Raw genomic sequence first — 22,256 nt, 5'->3', positions numbered from 1 at the left:
GTCGGGTGAGGGGGTATTATTGCGATGAAAAGGCGAAGAGGTGAAAGAGTGAATGTGAGATGTATTTGGAGTGAATGAGGTAAGTGAGTGAAGAAAGAAGTGAGAGCAGGAGAGAGATTATAATGAGGATCTTATATCGTGAAAGTGGATCATCATAACCAGGCCAGGACCATGTAACTTTATTATACTATGTACCTAGTATGTACCTGGTATGTACCTAGTATGTACCTAGGTATGCACGACGAAATTCTACGAGAGGAAAGAAGTGGGAAAGCCATTTGACCAGGACGGAAAATGATCGATCCCTTTTGAGAATTATTATTGGACAATCATTTGAGAATCATTTGGAGAACTCTATCACCTCTGCTCAACTTTATCCGGGGACTAATGCCACATGGAGTTTAGATCTCGTCTGGACGATGCAGGTACACACCAGATATCATTGGATCAATGCCAACATTAATTTACGGCGACGGACGAATGAGAAGATGTGGCGTCGATCATCATTGGTTCCCAGAGATCAGCCAAACAACTTGTACAGGAGGATTATGGGAAAAATGGATTGAAATGTTTGGTCTTGGCAACACTTGGATAACTGGGCAAAGAGGGACGTTGTGAGAATGGGTGGGTGGTGTTGGTTATTTGTGAAAGGAGACGAGGAGTGAGAGGGAGAAGGAGAGAAAGAAGTAAAAGAAGAAGAAGATTTAACATAAATAAGTTAACTGTCAAAAACGGTCAAAGAAGGTTGTCTATCCATCTGTCATTCTTCACTCAATTCTATTCACAAGCATTTTCCTTGATAACTGTACCTACTATACCTACCATACATGATTTAATCACATCTAGATAACCTCATGATCAAGAAGTAATATCGTTAATATCGTTTTATTAATGTCATTAATATCTTCTACAGTCCTTCTTATTTTTGATGAATTATATAATCAATTAATTTATAACTCACAACTCACAACCCACAACTCATCAATCATCAATCCATCATAAAAGATATCGATATCTAAATCTCAATCTCCTTTCCTTTCCCTTTCCACTTCTAGTAGTGATGTGATATAATGTGGTTTGCTTACCTACTATCTCCTAGATCCCTTACAAGTTCTTCGGTCTTGCAGTAGCGTCAGGGGTAAACTCACTTGGTAGACTAGATATACTACAATCGCTTCTACCGACCGACTAATACCATTCCTATCGATTACCACTTCTACCGGGAACTAATAATAATCCTAACGACGACCAGACGACTAAAGATAAGCCAGATCAATATCCAAAAAGTTTAAGAAAAGTTTAAGAAAAGTTTCATCATGATGCGAGAATCAAACAAAAAGAAGAGAATCCCCCGATAGAGTAGAAATGCATTCCTTATTACATAGAGACTCATTCGTTACCGCTCCATCGCTTGCTCGCTCACTCATCCATTCAATCTCCACTCACCAAGAAATCAATATTCCAAACTTTATTACTGAAGTGGATCGATCAAGGCTCAATTCTTTTGCATCTCATCTTCATTACGAGGTAATGTCCTCCGTATACGAAGTACAATAACAATAATACTTGGCCCCGATTCTCTTGGTTCTTTTAATTTACATACCCAGCTCCAGCTATCTTCCACGACAACATGTGTTTTCTTTTGCAGCAGAAAAAAACAAACAAACATCCACCACAACGAGGTTCTCCCGCTTTAACCTGCATTAATATTCATATCACTCTCCTTATCATATCATTTACCCTTTCCCCACCAATGACTTTTCATAACCGTTACATCACAAACGCCAGCTTTTCATATCCTGGATCCCACAGATCATAAAGAAAATCCGGGGTGATGGTGGAAACCGAGCGGTAAGGAACTGGTTGGTTGGTTGCTGGCTGGATGACTGGATGACTGGCTGACTGACTGGCTGATGAGTGTAATTGTTTCTTTCCATCATTCATTCCACGAGAGGGGTAGGATGTCTCTTTCTTCATGAATTTCAACTTCACATCCAAGTTTACAATTAAACTCTAGACACTTCTTCCAATTCTCAATCAGAAATTACATTGTATTAATTGCAATTAGACATTGGAATTTCTCTTCAAAAATCTTCCGAGACACCAATGATAGAATATCTTTTTCTGTTGAAAATCGACCAATGTATCATTTGTTGTACCTGCATACGGCAATCATGCATGTTTAGTTGCTGCGTGGAAGGATATCTTACGGGGAAGATTCTCTTGCTACTGTAGGGAAAAATCTCTCATGCAGTCAAACAAAGATTTCAAGGATCTTATTCCTTTGGAAAAGAAGAAAATAAATGGAAGACTTACCATCGGTCCATTCGGAGTGTGTCAAAGAAGAATGCATGATGTTCAAGTGACATGGCATTTCACACAATTGCGAAAAGACTTCGGAGTGTACAAACCGAAGTCAATTATTCCTGATTTGGTTTACTCCCTGTTGATGCAACAAATCATTTCATTTTCCGACGGGTACGTACTTGATTCTTTGAGATGCTCGTCTTGGTATCCCGTTTCAGCCGACCCGAGAAGAGATGCTATATTATGTTCAGGATGGATAATAGTGAAAGTTTTGCCACCGCATCGTTGTACAAGATCGTCGCGTTGAGAGCAAGGGGTATTTCGGCGTATGCGGAAGAATAGGTCCAGATCTTTCGATGTTCTCTCTACAGTTATTGTGTTTTGCCTTGTCTGATTGAATGAATAGAAGCACATCTAGAGCAAGTGCTTTCCCAATTGCCATATTGAGGTGTCTATTTTACATGCAGGTACATGTAATAAGACTGGCCCATGCAGATGTTCAAATATGTTTGCTTGCTTATTCTTGATATTCTTGATATTCTTGACATCATTCGCACCCATTTCCTTTTACGAATGATTAGTCTTAATCAATCTCCTCTTCCAATCATCCAATCTCCGTTTGATGCACAACATATCCCGTTTGTTATTTCAAACCTTCTGTGTTATGATGGGTTGTTAAGGAAGCAGAGGATCTACGACCAATTTGCAACCAAGTCGGAAAATGAAAACTATCGAATCACATCACAATTTTACGAGTGACTCAATCTTTGTGGAAATGAAATCGAACTATAGATCTCGGAAGGGCTCCTAAATTATCCTGCCTTTACAGATTTACACTACGATCTTGCGAAAAGATAGCAAAGCAAAGCAAAACACAGATAATATAACATAGCAATAAATGAATTCATTATTGTTTCCTCTGTAGACCTGGCTGTTCTTTTAGATCTTGCTTTTTATTTCGGCTCTCTAGTCATCACTATCAGTTGTAGACAACCAATTTTAATAATATTCTGTTCTGTTACAAATATACACATCGTTTTCAATCAATCTCAATCTCAACATATCATAACATAATGTCAGCTCTCTAACTCACTACCCACTACCAATACAATCGATCAATCATACTAATCGATAGCTCCCGGCAAGTATTGAAGCGGACAATGATCCAAACAAAATTATTCTGCCATAATCACGTGGACGGTGACAATTTTTCGTTCGGAAAAAAAAATCGTTTTGTTGCATGTCTGAAAAATTGTTCGATCTTTACTTTTCCATCCTTCTTCTTTCTTCTTTCTTCTTCCCTTTTCAAGTTGGTGGGTGAGGTGAAATTTGAAGATGCTAGGTATTCCAGCGAGGGGGATGGGAATATGGATGGATGGATGGATGGTTTTTGGAGGTTGAGGTTTGAGGGTATTTCTGGGGTGGTGTTTTTTGGGGGGAAGTGGTGGTTGACCAATCAATTGTCACTATTGGTGATACTCAGAAGAAGTACCTAGGTAGGTAGGTACCTAGTTTGTTGGTGTTGGCTTGGTACTGTGTGCAGACCTGGTGGACTGAGAATTGGGTTTGGTGATGGGTTGAGTTGAGTTGAGTTGAGTTGAGTTGAGTTGAGTTGAGTTGAGTTGAGTTGAGTTGAGTTGAGTTGAGTTGAGTTGAGTTGAGTTGAGTTGAGTTGAGTTGAGTTGATGATGGTTGGAGTTGCTATAGTTAGGTAGGAGGTAGGTAGGTAGTTGATTCACAATTTTTCTTGATTGATGGTTTGATTGTTTGATTGGTTTGATTAGTTAGTTGGTAGCTATGGGTTTTATTTTTTATTTTTTGATTAGAACTAACTGGTTTTTTCTTTCTTTTTATAAATAGTAGCCTACATATAGCTACAAAAGAAGATACTCCACAATCAACTCATCTCTTCCTCCTCTCTCGTGTAAAAATCGAAGCATCTCTTGAATTCCTTCTGAGTTTGTCGCGGTGCTGCTGCTGTCGCTGTCGCTGTCGCCGTAGAGATCGCCGAATTGTAGGTGGGTGGGGAAGGAGGGGTGGAGGGTTGTGAGATTCATTTTTTGGAGGTTCTCTAGGGCGGTTGTTGAGCTGGTTTCGATGGGGTCATTTAGAGTGGCGGCGCGGGCTTGGGCGGGATTTTCTTCTTCTTCCCTATTACTTTCATCCTCCGCCGGTAAATTCTCAGCTTCCTTAACTAAGTTTCCTCCATCCCTATCCCTATCCCCATCCCCAGGAGTCGCAGGCTGGAAAAGCGATCTTCTTGATGCGCCAACGATAGGACACATACGAGTTGTTCTTTCGACATATGCGGCAGGGATGAGAGGTTCGGGGTTCCAGTGGATGTAGAGGGTAATGGGCTTGCATTCTTTGTGTTTTGGGAGTCGGGAGAGAGGAGCGAGCGGGATTCGCGATTGTGTGGGAGGGGGAGAAAGTGCGGATCTGGTGGGGTGGGGTTCTGCAGGTTGTTGACCATCATCATCCACCTCGTCGTTCCCACTTTCTCCAACATCCTCATCCCGTCGTGTTTGTCGACTCCTCCCCCCTTCCTCATTCTCCTGATTCTCCCCCGCACACTCTCGCACTCGCTGTCCTCCACTCGCCAGCTCGATCGCCCACCTTTCCCCCGCCGGTCTCATTCTCCGCATCTCCCTCATCTCTGTAGTTTCAAACCCTTCGGGCTTTCCATCAACCGGATCCTCATAGATCTGGAACTCCCACCTCTTCTTCCGATCTTTCTCCCCCTTGATCCCTTGCTCTTGTGTTGACCAAATATCCCTAATACTCCTCCGTGGAAGTGGGATGTTTGTTCCCGTCTCAATGCGCTCCCTAAACCTACTTCTCCTACTCTACTCCCTAGATTTCCTAGTGCGCTATGAGTGAGAGTATTTCCCCCACTAACACTACTAACACCACCACCATCACCCATCTCACCCCCTTTAATCCCATCCCCCATTAATCCTTCTCCCCCATCTCCACTCTCTACCTCGTCTCATCTGTTAGCTAGACCCCTCAAAATATCAGGAATTTCAATATACCTTCCATCCATTCAACATGTTTCTGCGCCTCTTCTCTTTGCGATCGAAGCTTCTTTTCGATGGAGATGATTACCCGCGCTACTAGAAAATCATAACTTGCATTGTCTAGTTCCTCGGGAGTGAAAGTTATAAATCCGCAATTGATGAGGGCAGTTTTAGATTCGGAGGAGGTGAATGCGAAGAGGGGGAGCGAGAGGCCGGGTTGGTCGGGGGCTGGAGAGCTTGGTTGAGTTTCTGTGGAAGGCTCGGCTGGGGGGTTTGGGGGTTCTTCATCTTTTGAGGGTGAGGATGGGTGTGTGTGTGAGTGTGATTTTGATTCTATTTCTAGAGATATGAGAGAAAGGGTAGTGGGAAGAGGAAAAGGAGGAGAGGAGGGAGAATCGGCAGAATGGGAATGAGAAACTGCCTGGGGAGGGGAAGGAGGGGATGATGGAGAGGTTGGTGATGGTGATGGGGAATCGGATGTGGAAGGGATGGAGATTTGGGGGAGGGAGACTGATTCGATGGTTTGCTTGTTGGGATCAGTGGGATCAGGAGAGTTGTTGGGTTCGTTGGGTTTGGACATCGTGGATGGAGATGATGTGGATGGAGATTAGATGTAGATGTAGATGTACGTGTGAGGTAGGGCGAATACAAATTGTGATTTGGGAAATTGTGGGAAGAGAGGGGTTGATGGGAAAGATTGAATAGGTGAGTAAGAGAGTAAGTACCTACTTACTTATTTATACAATGATGAGACAATGATGAGAAAGAGAAAGAAAAAGTTTTACAGATGGAGAGAGGGAAAGATCATGGGATAGATAGAAACATCAGAAACTTCATTTTGATTGTGAGGTTAAGGTCATAAGGCCATGAGATCTTGATCTTAGGGGTGATCTTGATGTCACTCGGTGGAGTAAGTTGGAATGAAATTATTAGGTGTTTCTTCCATCCAAAATTTCATTTCATGTTATCTGTTTATTTCCACTTCTATCCAAAATCACAAGACTCTCGTTAAAGAATCTCAAATATTGAGATTTGAATGAATGGATGTGTGATGAGTAGCAAACATACAAGCAAATGTTGTCTCGTGGATAGAAGTGGAGTCATTCCTGTGATGGATATGCTGTAGAAGCTTTTGTTTTGTGGTTTGTTTCATGTTTTTCTTGTAACATCACCTTCTTATACTTTCTTACACCTTCCTTCCTTCCTTTCTTTCTTCTATGCGAAAATCAAGATGAAGATGAAGATAGATGTGGAAGAAAGAAATTTGAGTGTGGTGAGTCATTGCACTCAAGATATAAAGCAACATGTGTTTCGTTTTCTGCAATGCATTAAGCGAGCGAGAGGAGTGTAAGGAGTGGCTGGAATTTTTAGAGATTAGACAGTAGATGGATAGAGAACAAAGGGAATGCGATAGAAGAGAAGAGGGGATAGAAAGCTTGATATTTGGATATTTATATCTCCTTTCTTTCTCTTCTGAGAGGAAGAGAAGGGGAATAGAAGAAGAAAGTGAAAAACTTGGATTGGATTGGATTGAATTTTCTCAAGGCTGTATTTTATGTTAATATCTTGATACACATTCCACCATTCACTACACTTCTCATACTGGCATATCCAAGTTAGCTCAACCGAGCAAAGCAAACGTTAAAAATCACGAAGATTCAGGATCTCACTTTCTCCCGAAAAATTTAAAATACAGCATAGTCGTGCAGTGGAGATGGCTTTCCCCTTTTTGTCGAAACGAAATTCGTGCTTTCGGTCTCGCGAATCGCGATACGCGGAGAGAAAATCTAAGATGGGTTTGAGAATTGGATCGAGGGTGGAGAGATTTAAAACATCCTTTTCGATTTTTCGAGGGAGAAAAGGTTCGATTGAGAGGTATCAGGGGAAGAGGAAGTTTGGTATTAGGAGACGATGGCGATTTCGAACTCGTTTCCCATCTCGATTTCGATTTCGATCACGAAACCTCAAAGCCTCGTCCCGAATCTCCGCTCGTCGATGGCATTTTCCAAGCTTCAGATCGAACTTGATGACTAGATTTCCTTTCAAACTCCATCTCAAATATAAGTGTCGAAAAAGGAAACTTAAGCAAAGACACGAGTTGGTTATCTCTGCTCCGATTATGAATACGCGTTATCCTGGACCCATCGATGATTCGGTAAATGTAAGTAATGAATCTAGATCTTAATTCCCATCTGGATGTTTCGTTAACAGCGTGATAGAATCCATTAACTCCGTTAAATCAACAAGTGATACCTGGATACCAGTACCCCCTTTTCCCTCGCGCCGGAAAAATTTCCAGAGGTCTTTTATAGACTTCATCGTACGAGAACTGGATGGATATCCACTCGCCCCTCCCCTCTCAATCCTACAATCCTTCTGAACACGGCTGGTCTGCGAAAGATACACAGACCCCTCTCCCCTCCTCCCCAAGAGAAATACTTGCTCTAGTACGAAATCATTTTTCTGAGAAAAGTGCGTATGCATCTCAACCCTCGAATTTCCATCTTTGTCCCGTGGGGGTATGGAGAGCAGGAAGAGTTCGAAGGTTAGTTTTTTGGGATGATGAAAGAGGATGCGAGGGAGGAGGGGAGGAGGAGTTGGGTGGAGGTGTAGATTTTTGAGGTGGCTGGGGAGCGGTGAGGGAGGGGGGAGTGTGGTGTTTTGTTTGGAGGAGTTGTTGGGGAGAGTAGTGCGTTGTGTTGGGGTTACGAGGGGGAGGTATGGGAGGTGGGTTCTGGTAGGAATTGGAAGGGGAGGGAAGAAGGGAGGAGGATGGGTATGGGGGGAAAGGCGGGAGGTAGAGAGGTATAGGGGTTGTAGTGGGAAGGCGTTTTGTTTGTGGGGTTTTCCTGGTGAGGTTTTTTTAGTTTTTTTTTTTCTTCATGAGTGTGTACGTGCGTGTCTTTTTTTTGGGATGGAAAATGGAAAGTGGGATGAATGATGCAGAGGGAATACTAACTTTACAGGTACACACAATCTTCCGCATCCATCTCCCATTATTCCCACACTAAACACAACAAACACAAACACAAACCATGCATTTCATATCGGGAATGAGGAAGAAGATGTTATAAATGAGGGAACAGCAAGAGCTTCCGCGTACTCTGGCATCTCTACGCATGGCCGAGAAAATTCTGGTACTGTTGGAGAATTTGATTTTGAATTCGGGCAGCAACGGGAACAAGACCAAGAACAAATTCGAGATACTCCCCTTTCTCAGATACCTTATCCATCCTCCCATATCAAACATCCAAGCCTCCGCGAAAGAAAATACAATCCCGGGGTCTTCAAGTGGACTCTAGAGAATCCCCACGCGAATGGTATACAAGAATATGAGATAGAAAGAGATGTGAGGAGATGTGCGCAGGGAATGAAACGAAATAGCGTGTTTAGAAGAATGGAGAAGATTTCGGAGGATATAGGGGATGGGTGGGTGGGAGATGGGGGATTGTGGATGAGAGTATAGGTGGGGGGTGAGGTGGGAGTGGAGGAGGGAGATGAGGGGTATAGATGATGAGCGTTCGAGAGAATGGAGTTGGGGGGGATGGCGAGAAGGAAAGAGGATACGACAAGAGAAAAATTCAAACCCAAAGAGAAGAATTACATCAACAGCGAAAATCACGAGGAAAGGGACGTTTGGTGAGAGATTCAGAGAGAAATCAGCAGTTTTTCAAGATGAGGAGAGGGTTTCTTTGCGGGGCCAATCATTTACACATCGCACGATTTCGATAGGAGTGATAGTGATAGTGATGGAAGAGGGAGAGTGGAGAGAAATCGATATGTTGATACGGGAACATCGATTTGTGATCGCATTTTTGGCGAAGAGGATAGTTTGGAGGACGGTTTGAGCGTGGGGATGTTCCTGCGGTGCAGGTGTGGTGAGGAAGAGAGAGGTGGTTTGTGGGATGTTGGAGACGAAATGCGGATGTGATGATTGTGCACGGGAAGAGGGCGGGGATAGAAAATCTAGGGGTTTGGGTATGGGACTACCCGGGAAGAAGTTAAGGAGGGAAGAAAATGATTTTGAGTATGAAAGTAGCAATGGGAGGGAAAGAAAAGACGTATCCCTTGGTTCGCGTATGTCTTCTTTTGTCGGCGCGGTGGATAATGATAAAGATAGCGAGGAGGAAGAGGATTTACAGCATGAGGATACAGATTTCGATATCGAAACCACTGAACGAGAAGAAGTCATTCATCCTCAAACCACCGCAAAATCCACCACAAAATCCAGGATCCCGATAGAATATCTCAAATCTAGAAGACCGATCCCCAGAAACACGATACCGAGGGATGCTACTAGAGATAATTAGAGATACCTATCTCAAAAACGATGAAGAGACAGGAAGAAGGGAATATGAGATGGATGAGTGAGGATTAGTTGATTTGATTTCTGAGGAACGAGTTGAAGATAATTGATCGGGATTGGAATAGGGGCTCAGGGGGATGTAGATATGGTCTAGAGAAATGTGGTTGAAAGGGGAAGATACAAGGAGGTAATAGATCTGAAATATTCTGGCACTGCGAAATCTGATTTACTTACTTCCACCTCTAGCATCGGATTTCCTTTCCGCACTGACCGAATTCCAGAGTTGGGTAGTAGCAAAGCACGTCTTTCTCAATCTGAACAAATGTCCAGACCTACATCTGTATCCACATCCACATCCACTCTCAACTCCAACTCCAATCCCGGGACGGAAATCGAAATCGAACCCGAACCCGAAACAGAATTCCAAATTGAATCCTCAAAAATCACAACAACAAAAAACTCTACCTCTTCAAATCCATCCTCGCCCTCTCCATTCATCTCTACAACGACATGACAAGAAATGCTATCTATTGAGTGGGAAGATTTGTGGGTTCCTATGTGGTAGGTAAGGAGTGAGATGGATAGGGCTTTGGGGAGATGTGGAGAAGAAGAGATGTGGAAAGTTGGAGAGGGGAGGGGAGGGGAGGGGAGACTGGAGAGGATTGCATAGGAAGAGGAAGGGGAGATTGGGGACATGGGAGGGAAGAAGAAAAGAAGGAAGATATCTGGTCGAGCGAGAGAAAACCTCAAGACCTGAGTGTGTGGAAAAGACGATGGTGAGTGAGAGATTATTAGAGGAGCTTGAGAAGAGGAGACGATGGACCTTTCTTGAGGAGGGAGGGAGAATTATTGACGACATGAATATTAAAAACAATAATCAATAATCAGTAACCTCCATGTGATTACCTAGGTACCTATTTATTTTAGAGAGATTAACCGAATAAATCCAAACAACTTATCCATTCACTCCTCTACATCTTCACTTTAATTTCTTTCTCCAGAGGTCTCTCTATCTCCTCTTCAATCTTCAAGATAACATACTACTCAATATACAAGTAGGTACTTTAATCAAACACATCCATGGATCAAATCAAACGCATCAAAAAATCCCAGCCGCATGCATAAATACAAAAACATCTCACTTAACCTACCCGACCTCATCTTCATCTTCATCTATTCTACCATACCTACATCTCGAGACATCAATGAGTTTATCCATAAAAATCAAGTAACACCTGACTCTCCTTCCATTTATTATCAATTTCCTCTTACCAAGTTAGATTTTAAGATTTAAATTAAACTGCATATGAGGGATTATAATAATAAGTTATACTTTTCAGGATTTCAGAATCGATTATTTGATTGTGAAGAAGAGAAAAGAAAAGGAGAAGAGAAGAAGTCTTCCGATTATGAGTAGGGGAATGAATATTCCATTCCATTCCATATAGTTGATACATTTATTATTTTGATTTTTGGGAATTTTTGGTAATAGATTAGTGTATCTATAGAAGCGCTTGTATGGGTGAATGTATATGTGAAAGTATTTATGTTTATACTCGATGGGATGCACTCTCTTAGAGAGATGCTTGGTGGTAGATGAGACAATGTGGATTTTCTTTATATAGTGATGGAAAATAGGCAGAGAAAGAAGGAGGAAGGGAAGAAGTGTGGTCTTGATGAGAAGTATTGTCAAGGGAAGAATGAAGAATAAAGGAGCAGAGAAATCAGACTGTAAATTAAATGGAAATTCATTTTCTCCGCAAGAATATTCCAAAAATATCTCTCCTCTCATCCCTATCCCCACATCTTCTTCCCCAAATCCCCTCACTCTAAGCATACTGCAATCTGTCACTGCTATACGCTGGCTGCAGATAACTCCAATCCCTACTAAACCCAAACCCACTCTCATAAACCCCATAACTAACCAACTCCACACTATCCAACTTCGCCCCCTCATCTTGCATCGCCCATAAACTAATCGCCAACTTGTTCTTTCCTCGGTTATTGATGATGCCTGGTGGAATAGGGAACACTGTTTGCGGTCCAATATGCGGTACGTATTTTCCGTATTGGTAACCGTTGATCCAGAACATAACTCTGGCAACAGTGCCCGCTGGTGCGGAGAACTTAATTCCAAGCGGAACATCGAGGTCTGCATCGAGTGCCAAATTGAAAGTCGTAGAATACCACGCGATTCCAGAAGTATTCAGACCCACCAAAGGAGTAGATTTTGAAGACAAAGAAGGAGAAGAAGGTAAATGCCATCCGAGTCTCTCGCCGTAGAAACCACCCTCATTCATAGGACCACGTACTGCATCGATATTTGCACTACCTCCTGCATTTCCTTGTATTTTCCAAAGTTTGAAACCGGTGGAATTACTTGGTTTTGGTAGGAGAGATGCGCCGAGGATACCACGGGGATTTTCGACTCCCTTCGCAGTGGATGTCTCGTCGTGTCCATGATAGTCTACTACAACTGTGACAAGGTTATTGGTGAGTTTAATAATAGAGGTGTGGGTTGAAAGATCGAGAATGGCGTTGGTAGTTGTTGCAGTCGCATTACCAGTGTTTCCACCGATCAAAACACCGTTTAACCAGGCAGACCACCCAAATGCTAAACCTCCCGATGCGGTGATATTAATTGATGTGTAATTGGATCCATCGAAATATCCACGGTAGATTTTAGGTCCAGTGTAGTATCCATAGTCGCTTGAGAATAAGACAGGGAGAGTCGCTGGAGCAATTGGACTCAATGTAGTTGTTTTGTTACAAACAATCCATTTTGAATCATCGTAGGAGAGTTCTTTTTCCGGAAGAGAGTTTGCAGATTCCCAAGTGGTTAATTTTGGCAGGGAAACAATTCTACCTTCAGTACCAGGAAGTTTTGCGATGTATGAACCATATTTCGTCTTTGTTGTGAATAATGGAAAACCATTCCATGCAATAACCTCAATCAATTTATTTCCGGAAAAGACTTCAATATTTGTGGTTTTGTCGACATCGCCAGAAATATTAACCACCCCAAAAGATGTGGTTGCATTTCGTACGAGGTATGGTCCTAGAACAAATATTTGTTCATCTGGCTTGACATGAGGATTCGATGTTGTCGCCGGAGCCCAGAACTTCCATGCTGAAGGTTGATCGAGTAAATATACTAAAGCTCCATCAGAGAATTTAACTACTGTTTGACCAGATCCTTGAGTATATGTGAATGTTTGTGAGCTCGAGGTATAGTTGGATGTGGAATTTGTAGCGAAAACAGAATTTCCATAAACTTGATAGGTCAATTTTTTTGTAGTTTTGAAAGCAAATTGACCAACTTGTCCTTCTTCGAGATATAAAACTAAAACGTCAACATCGAAAACACCATATGTAAGGACATCCGCAGATGCAAAAAGAAGTGTATGCTTTCCGAATGTATAATCTGTGACGAGAATTTTGCTTTGACGACCATTTAGATTAACATTAGAAGCAGTCACGGCACCCAAGGAGGTATTTAGATATACATCAAATGTTACTGATGCTGTTGAGCTGGACTTCGCTTGTTGAACTGTTGTAAACCCAGCTTGAGTATCAGGGTTTCGCAAAACCCATGACCAAATGCCAGTTGAAGATACCTATCATTGATCAGTTTTGTTTCTGTATATGTCTGTCTATACAATGAGGTACGTACACTATATCCAGTACCATTACCGATCATATCTGTTTTGAGCAGATCAGTAGAAACTCTGGTGAAAAGTCCAATAAGTTTGGTCTGGGATAGTTTGTCTCGAATTTGACGAGTTTCCCGAAGAGGAGCTGCGTAGTCGTAAGAACTGTACACCACTGGAGCTGCAGCTATTCAGATTATTAGAATTAATTCATGTGTGTTGACAAGACACACTCACAATGACCCCAATTTGTACCACCCCAAGCCATATATAAGCTCATAAGAGTTGTTCTTTGCCCAATGTTGTTCTTGTAATAGACGTCTGCAAAAGCAGGCGAAAGTTCAGATTGACAATCATCATAAAAGCTACCACCCCATGGAGTAAAGTAACCACCCTCAAACTCTGGAAAGTAATTTGGTTGTGTGTAAGAGTAATTTGAGAACCATTGATAATAATTGCGAACAAGATTAAAACCAGAGGCAGGGTTAGTACATGACAATCCACCGGGGTCTACATTCTTATTGTGTCAGCCAATTCGCAATAGAAGATAAAACTAGAGCCAAAAATACATTGAGCATCAGCAATGTAATGTACTTACACGAATCTAAGCCATAAACATTCACAGCGCCACCAACGTTTTGATAATCGGTACTCCACGATATGCTTCTTTGACCTTTCTCATTGTGACTAAGAGGGACAGTAATGCCAGCATCTCGAAATGCAGCTTTAATTTGCTCCATGTAAAGAACCAAAGAGTTAGTCGCTGAGTGAGTTGTCTCTTGAAGTTCATTCTCAACCTGATTGAGGATAACAGGCTGTCTTGGGAGTTAGCACGCGTTGATCTTTTTTAACACATGTGAAGAATCTTACGCCTCCGTTAGTGATTTGATTCTTTGCTAGAATTCCTCCAATTTCCGTGATCCATGGAAGCCAGGATTCATAATATACAGCATTGTTGCTTCTTAACGTCCCCAGACTTCCATCGGAACCCCATAACGCGAAGCCTCCACCATTGGTCTCAGCGTTTGCAATAAGGTCTGTGTGATTTTGGAGTCAGCGAATGCCTCTTTCCAGAGAAAGATATTGGTGGAAATCAAGAGGAAGAGGGGTTAGTTGCGTGTCAATTTGGGCATTGGGAATGAGAATTTGAAGGAGTGAACCAAATTAACTTACCCGGCTCGAGCAATGACCCAGATTCCTGCTTCCTTTGCATAATCAAGAACTCTTTGAACATTCTTGCCTGATGTTTCGAAGTCAAATTTTCCTTTTGAGGCCTCGTGATAAGACCAGAAAAAATATACACTATACTAGTTAGACAGACAATTCAGGTTGGGCAAGATTGATCCTACCTAATTGTGTTGAAACCATTTGCTCGAAACTTTTGGAAGATATCCTAGACCAGCGTAAGATCTCTGTAAGATTTGGGGGGGAAAGAAACGTACGAGCCATAGTTCGGGAACGGGCATCCGTTGATAATGAAACTCGGCAGAGCTTGACTGGCAATTAGCAAAAATTGAATAATAACTTTGAAAATCTCACAATATGAACACTCTAGAGCCATTGACTGTCAAACTATATGGATCCCATTCTACAACATCGGTCAATCCATCATTTGTAGCAGCTCCACCCCACAATAGGAGACACAAAGTCGTGAAGATGTTTAGTAACCTCATGATTTCACTTGTGTTAGCAAACTAAACATCAATCACAAAGTACAACTTATTTCTTATATAGCAATTTGAAAATAGCATCATTTAGTAAATAGGGCTTGTGATCCAGGGGTGATGTTCTTGCCGACGCACCCCGCAATACGACGGCTCGGAAGATATTAGATTTCCAGCAATCAGAAAGACAATCATTGTGGATTCCTCGAGATCCGAAGCCATAGTGGAGATAGTACAACGGTCTTGTTTTTTGGCTAATTGCATTGTTCAAATGATGATCTTAGATAGAAGATTTTTCAAAGTTTTTTTTGTGCTAACATTTGACATAACTCGGCGAACTTTCAACCGAGCGGCAATGTATATATTGTTCGGGGTGTGATAAGTTGATATACCCCGACAGGCACAACAGGTACCAAGACCTTAAAAGTAGCATCTCGGCTACAGAAATTATGATATATATTGTTCCGATGAGAATGAATTAAGGAGTGATGGTATAAGGTACCACTTGCCTTAACTGATCATCAGAGATGTGATTTTGGACCGAGTAGGTCTAACAGGAGGCTCGGTTCAAAGGATCAAACAGAATGGGGATGGCTTAATAGAGTCAAATCAACGAATTTCAAGAGGTATGCAATATCTTTTGCAACTATTAAGGTTATTGATGTGACATATGTCGCTGACTAGCTTGTTGTTGACTTGCCGCATTGCATTGCACCCCTACCTACCTAGGTAGGTATGATTGGGTTGTTCAAGGATCAAATCTAATCCGGTAAGGCCGGTGGTAAGAACAATTTTCCGTATCACATGACTGTCTTGGCATTTGTGATGATGATGTAATGAAGCGCGCACAGCCTCTATCGGCAGCCACAAGCCGATTTTGATTGTGCCATGTTCCCGTCTTGGTATGAAGTTGGAAGTTGGGACGAAAATTCTCGTGTAACAGAAAGGTTAATCCTCGAAATATTCATCAGCTGAGCTGAGGTGAGCGGCTCCCGGCAGCTGACTGGATATTGCGATCATGTTTTGTATTTGTGACTCAATCATCATTCACTCCTTCATATTATATCAACAACGTTTTCTGAGGACTAACTACAATACACATTAACCAAGCAAGGCACAGGAGATACTGCGCACATAGAATTGAGATTTATATTTCGAAGAAATATAGATAAATACTATCAGTATGGTCATCCTCGGCGGCCTTGAAATCCTCGCAGCAGGTTACCTTCTAAAACAACATCTCAAACACAAAGAAGAGAAGCAGCGCCTCGAGATTGAAGCTCTGGACCTCGACGAGCAGTCTTATCGCATTTATTCTCCCGATCGTGCCGGTCCGGGACATCGAAGACGGAGACGGTCTCGCGACCGGGAGTACGATCGCGCTTATGATAGGGATGCGAGTAGGGATAGAGGGAGAGAAAGAAGTAAGGAGCGCAGACACAGACGAAGAGATTCGCCAGAAAGAAAATATACATATGACAAAAGGGAGCGCGATAATCGAAGAGATGATAAGAGGAGCAGTAGGGAGGATCTGAGGTATACCAGTTCGCCACCACGAAAAGGATATTATGCGCCGCATCCAGAAACGCAGATGCGACAACATGCGCATTCACCCGTTGGCGCATCCTCAACACGATGGTTTCCTCCACCACCTCCTCAACAACGCATGGATAACCCGCCTATAATCACTACGTCTCCTCCTTTCAACCATCATTCTCAACCTCATTATCCGCCTTATCCAACATCACAAAAGCCTCTTCACCCAACATTCGCGAACGAACCATATGCTTACCCGCCCGAGAAGTTACCCGAGTCTATGTTGAGGCCTGGTGCGCCCACTCGGGGTCGCTCTTCATCTGCGCCGGGCGATGTATATGAGATTCCAAGAGCGAATACCTCGAGAGTTAGGATCGCGGTTCCGGGAGAAGATGAACTTACAATTCCGGGCGAAACACAAGATCCGCCACCTGCATATGAAGAGATTGGAGGAAGACGTTGAAAAGATTGATACAGATACCGCCAGGCCGGTCGGTTGCGATAATGATCATGTATGAACGAACGAGGCTTAGGGACTTGGGGTTGGTTATGCGATAATACTTGCATCATATGGATTTTGATTTATTGACTTAGGTTAGGAGTTTAGTATGTTTCGGGATATCCATTGGGACAGATTTATTTCCGAGGAAGAATATCATACACGGTTATTCATGGATCGATTGATTTCGGCACAGCTACTCGGTGCCGGTCACCGGTCTGGCGCGATCTCATATCGCTTGTAGGATATGATACATCGGAGGCAAGAGCTTCATCTCATTTTGGAAAAAGGTTCACAAGGAAAAGATTTAGTTATTTTCGGTGGAAAGTGTGCCGCTACTTAATGGATTCAGTATAATTTTTCTTAGTCCACAGGGCCCTTTGTGGCTCTCAATTGGCTTTGCCGTGAACTCCTGACTCCCATGACATCGGCTCAACGACAATAGCGGCGAAGATATAAGTATAGCCCCTTCCCTCTATTGTGAGCCCATCGAGGTCTAGCCTCGCGATATATAATTTTGAAATGTCCTGTTAGTTATTATGCCGGATTATATCTTTTCATCATCCTTCATTCTTAAGAACCTGTTCCGGGAACAAGACGACCCGAGAAGATCTTCACACAAGAGAGTGTAACCTCATCGCCGCATTTTGGCATTGCCAAGAGAAAGTCTTCTGTAAAACAATTCCCCAATTTGATCTGAGCTTTACCCCTTCGGATCCCTAGTTATGCAATTCGGAATGTTATTTCAAAGTGTTGTTGTATTAAAGTCAAAGACTGTATGACAAGCAAGGCACGGCTTTTATGACCATGTAGAATCATATACTACTTTACAACACCACCCTATGTCTACGTTTAGAGGCGGAGTCGCTTCTTGAGCCTATCAAGCAAAGAAAATCAAGATGATTAACAGACCCAGTTGGGGGCAAAATACCGTCAACGCCTGGGAAGTCTCAGATCTTGTCTATGCATGATAATTTAATGTTGGTACTCGGATCTACCCGCTCGAGACAATGTCAGACGGCAGATCAACCTTAACAACACGACAAAGTTGTCTCATGTTATCAAAATACATTCTCAAACCTACTATTTAAATGTCATAACGGACACACAAGTATTCAAACACCTGTTCAAATAATAACGGACACGGTTATACTGTCTGATAAACTATCGAGAGAATTGTAGTCCTAGCGAACTGCTGCGACAAAACTGAAGTAGTTCCAACTTGAAGGATCGTGATTGAAGCCTAACTCGACAGGCCGATACAACCTCATTCGCTGTCACTACACCCTCTTTTTTGTGCCGTGCGAATATTATCAATCAGTCCCACAGGGATCAAAAGGAAATTTGTACATGAATTCAAGAACATCTCAAGTACCATTGTTATAGTTCTTCTCCTCTACTTTTCCACTACTCCTTCACTCATTCGTCATGTCTGGAAAATTTCCCTTCACAGAACGATGAACATTCTGTTACGTCCATTCTCTGTTTCTTCTTGTAGTGCACTCTCTCTTCTCCTATTCGCAAGTCGAGTAATTGCAGACTTTACAATAACGAATTAGTAGATAAGTATAGCATTTCAAGTACGTATTCAAATTCATTAAAAGCCCCAGTTCCTACCAATTCAAATTCAAAAGCTAAGCAACAAAATTTCCACGAGCTCGAAACACTTCTGCTTCTCCTGCTTCAATGACAAGATGGAATGTATCTTCTTCATCGCCATCCTCGATTTTCTCTTCGCCAGTATCGACTTGAATGCTTTTTTGAGGAGCCGCTTTTAAGTGCCCCTTAAATATAGCCTTGAAACCCGCTTTGAATATAGGTTTCAATCCCTCACGAGAATCAACACACGCCTGTGTAAAAGCCGGTCCTTTGCCGCCAATCCCTGCAGCCTTTGTGAACTTTTCCGAATCTTCCAATAGCTCGTACGTGACAGTGAAGCCAAACGCCACAAGAGGTCCAATGACGGGGATGAATCCCAGTCCCACGGCAACAAAGCCAACAAAAAGATCCTTGATAAACTTATCTTGCGGCTCTTCCTTAACGTATTGTACCTTAAGGCCAGCCTCTTTCCCCTGTGCAGCGGCCCAATCGATGGATTGAGCCATGTCAATATCCGCGATAACTTTTGATTCATGGACACAACGTCTGTCGAACAAGGCAAAGCAAGCATATATATCCTGCCACTCTTCGGTACGATTTTCTTCTGGAACCAAAAGCTGGCATGCCAACTTGAAAACATCAATTCGAAGTGTCCATTGAGGTCGCATCCCCAATCCCGTTGTGTCATCTGCCACTGTGTCTTTGGCATAGCTGACCTTAGCAAAAACCTGACTTGGCGCCTTTCCATCAGCCTTGACAAAGCCAGGTGTGAGTCCAGGCTCCGGTATTGGAGGGCCTTCGTTTCCAGCTTCTTTGGCTAGATCCCACAATCTATTGTTTATTGCAACGAGTTGATTCATTTGCTTACCCCAGGCCCAGTTGTGATTCCTTACTTTGTTCCAGTTCTCGATAGCTTTATTGACTTGGGAGATCGAATTCCAGCGATAATTTTTGAGAACATATGATTTTGGTATCCCCTTTTGACCACGTACATCGAGACGCCCGAAAATTGCATGTTCCTTGTGCCGAGGATGAGCAGTAAAAGCGAAGGGAATGTAGACGGCCCTGATAGGGTATGTCAGATCGACCCAGAAGAAGCGTTCCTGAGTAGTTGGGCGGGGAACTGCGACGTAGCAAACAGCGGCAGAGCCTGTTTGACGCCACAGCTGACCACGACTAATGTTGCATTTGAGGCGATATGTGCGCTTGATGTCCTCAGCGCTAGGGCCGTACATTCTGGAAGATCGGGGAGTCAGTATTGCCTATTGAACCAAGATTCTGAAAAGAAAAATGAGAAGAAAGAGATTTGTTGGGGTGCGAAAGAAGGATACATCTTCATTATCCATCAAATAGATAATGGAGTTTGAAATTGAAGTATATGTTTAGTTATAAAGAAAGCGCTTGCTCAGCGGACTGTACTGACGCGGTCATATATTCATAGCGGCCGTACCCGGTGCTGGCAAGGCCCCCCGCAAAGACTTGTTGTCCGGTTCTTGGGTGACCGCCGTACTTTAATGGCGGGGGCAACATGTATGCTTCGTCTTCTGTCGCGTTGTAAACGACTTCGAGAAGCATCCACGAATAGAAGTCTTCCGGCTTCGATCCATCATAGCCTGGACTTTTAAGACTTTCTTTTAAGAACCACACTGTGCCTTCACGAGGTGCTGCAGCCATTTTGTATCTTGATTGAAGACAGAATAGATGTGTGGTAGAAGGAAAGTCAAAGAGGAATGTGCAGTTCGCAGTTCAGGTGCAGTATATCCGTTTTAACAGGAAATGTTTATGATATAAGAGACCACAACTAACAGTGGCATTAAACTCGATCGAGGTTCATGCTACAACTGGCACTGCTCTCGTGCCTAATACCAAGTGGCGCACTTACACAATATGCTGTCAACATTGATTATTCCGAATTCTGCGACATTCGGGTACCAGATTATGTCACCGGCTACTATGAGGTTCCACAGGTGTTTCTCCGCTTTAGCAGATCGGAGTGGATACTGCTGTCTTTACCTGATCCTGCATTATTTCGATCAGAAGTCAATGTCGAGTAAAGTAAAGTGTTTCATCACTTACGTTTCGTTCAGCATATCTGCATGCGGGCCCCAAAAAATTGTCCACGTCGACTGTGTTCAGCTAACTTCTCGTAGAAGGCTGAGCTGGATATCGAGCGATTCAGTCAGTGTAACATACTTTGAAAACTCTCGAAATCGGTTTAACAAAGACGGAAGCATGGTGATCGACTTGGCGTCGTAACTACACCCTACGAAATCCAGTAATCAGGAATTTCCTGACTCGGTGTCAGGAAACGACGATTTCAGATCGAAATCGTAAATTTCAGATTTTGCTGTTCTCAATTAAAATTAGATCAAACATTTAAGATAAACTTCATAATTCTTCGGTACATCTGGGACTCCTGTATGATCAATTACGGTATAATGAAGTTCTACTGTACCTGAGCATTGCTGCATTGCTGCATCGCTAGCGCTTCAGCTGGCACAATCTGTTTTCTGCAGCCACCGCTTCAAATAATACTCGGCAATCAACATGCATAATTCAGCTTCCAATCAAACGCCAGTGGGGCATGATTATCGAGAGGACATGCACAACACCAAGTTAGTGCTGCTCAGTCTCGAGTCAGTCTCTAGCTGAGTAGCTTTAGCTGAGCATGTTTGCTTTACCACATATGGGTCATTGTGCATTTAGGCAATATATTCAGCTACCACAAAGGCTTGTTGTCTCGACTGCAAAGCGGAGGTTGCATATGCTGTCTATCATTTGATCGATTCGTGTTCTCAAAAATGATAATCACTTCCCGCTTCATAGTTTCTAGGTACCTTGGCAGCACGAACCCCTCATTTGCTTCCAGCAACAACATCCGAGTATGGCACTCGTCCTCTGTATCCTGTACATCTCTGAGGAGACCCCAACTTCTACATGCCACACAATACTCACGCTCTCATTTGCCTATATATCAAATTGCCCGCCTATACATTAAGCTTGCTCTATCCTTATCACAGCTTAACGACTCTCCTCCAGCTCGGCTAAGCATTTTCAAAACAAAAACAAACGTAAAGGAATATAACTCACCACCATGGTACGTTTGGCATCTGCATTAACCCTCTTTATGCCTCTTATCATTTGACTTATTTCATTCCAATTAGTTTCGCACAATCGACAATATCGCGACAGGAACTAATCCAGATGATCGAGTCAAGAAACTCGAGGCACAGGTTGCACAGCTTCAGAAGACGGTGGACGACCTACAAAAGCGTTTGGTAGAAATGGAGAAATCTGGGGATGTGGAAGAACTCGATCTCATGAAGGTGGGCTCTCTTATATCCGAGCGCCTATTCTGTCCAGACTAACTCTATTCCGAAAGATCCTCGAGCAGGCAGGCTTTGATACGAAGCTATCTGAGGAGGATTCTTCTACTGAAAAGCCAGAAGAACTTCAAATGGAATAATGATTAGTTTCTTCACTTGAACGTCTGGTTTCTGGAAGTTGATAAGAGGCATGAGGATGTACATCAGGTTGGATCTTTTGCCTCACATGTACACATTAGTTGTGGAAAGAGTAGCTCCTTGTCTATCTGCATGATGAAGCAGACTATTCGAGAACCAATTTGAAGGAATTTATGCCCATTGTGCCATATCACACTCTCAAAGCCCTAAT

At 42.8% G+C, this 22,256-nt stretch overlaps 6 protein-coding genes across 6 annotated transcripts; 3 read left to right on the top strand and 3 right to left on the bottom strand.

The window, feature by feature from the left end:
- Positions 1 to 4,181: 4,181 nt before the first annotated feature.
- Positions 4,182 to 5,907, bottom strand: EAF02_005783 (uncharacterized protein; the record flags this gene model as incomplete). The annotated part of the gene is made up of 3 exons (XM_038901831.1): positions 4,182 to 5,153; positions 5,207 to 5,286; positions 5,343 to 5,907. The coding sequence occupies 3 exons, from the start codon at positions 5,905 to 5,907 to the stop codon at positions 4,182 to 4,184; spliced, it is 1,617 nt and encodes a 538-aa protein (XP_038758048.1).
- A 3,400-nt stretch (positions 5,908 to 9,307) lies between these two features.
- EAF02_005782 (uncharacterized protein) lies at positions 9,308 to 9,637 on the top strand (the record flags this gene model as incomplete). The annotated part of the gene is made up of 1 exon (XM_038901830.1): positions 9,308 to 9,637. One exon carries the CDS (start codon positions 9,308 to 9,310, stop codon positions 9,635 to 9,637), a length of 330 nt encoding a protein of 109 aa, XP_038758047.1.
- A 1,825-nt stretch (positions 9,638 to 11,462) lies between these two features.
- On the bottom strand, positions 11,463 to 14,956 carry EAF02_005781 (uncharacterized protein; the record flags this gene model as incomplete). The annotated part of the gene is made up of 9 exons (XM_038901829.1): positions 11,463 to 13,250; positions 13,307 to 13,470; positions 13,521 to 13,793; positions 13,882 to 14,098; positions 14,154 to 14,241; positions 14,457 to 14,585; positions 14,633 to 14,676; positions 14,726 to 14,774; positions 14,823 to 14,956. 9 exons carry the CDS (start codon positions 14,954 to 14,956, stop codon positions 11,463 to 11,465), a joined length of 2,886 nt encoding a protein of 961 aa, XP_038758046.1.
- Positions 14,957 to 16,130: 1,174 nt separating this feature from the next.
- Positions 16,131 to 16,946, top strand: EAF02_005780 (uncharacterized protein; the record flags this gene model as incomplete). The annotated part of the gene is made up of 1 exon (XM_038901828.1): positions 16,131 to 16,946. The coding sequence occupies one exon, from the start codon at positions 16,131 to 16,133 to the stop codon at positions 16,944 to 16,946; it is 816 nt and encodes a 271-aa protein (XP_038758045.1).
- Positions 16,947 to 18,616: 1,670 nt separating this feature from the next.
- EAF02_005779 (uncharacterized protein) lies at positions 18,617 to 20,255 on the bottom strand (the record flags this gene model as incomplete). Its single annotated transcript, XM_038901827.1, has 2 exons — positions 18,617 to 19,817; positions 20,005 to 20,255. 2 exons carry the CDS (start codon positions 20,253 to 20,255, stop codon positions 18,617 to 18,619), a joined length of 1,452 nt encoding a protein of 483 aa, XP_038758044.1.
- Positions 20,256 to 21,675: 1,420 nt separating this feature from the next.
- On the top strand, positions 21,676 to 22,047 carry EAF02_005778 (uncharacterized protein; the record flags this gene model as incomplete). The annotated part of the gene is made up of 3 exons (XM_038901826.1): positions 21,676 to 21,678; positions 21,746 to 21,907; positions 21,964 to 22,047. The coding sequence occupies 3 exons, from the start codon at positions 21,676 to 21,678 to the stop codon at positions 22,045 to 22,047; spliced, it is 249 nt and encodes an 82-aa protein (XP_038758043.1).
- Positions 22,048 to 22,256: the final 209 nt, after the last annotated feature.

This window comes from Botrytis sinoallii (genome assembly GCF_014898435.1).
Source record: "Botrytis sinoallii strain Bc 23 chromosome Unknown BSIN_009, whole genome shotgun sequence".
Classification (NCBI taxonomy): Eukaryota; Fungi; Ascomycota; class Leotiomycetes; order Helotiales; family Sclerotiniaceae; genus Botrytis; species Botrytis sinoallii.
Note: the sequence above shows the minus strand (reverse complement) of the source record. Positions and strands in the feature narration are given on the sequence as shown.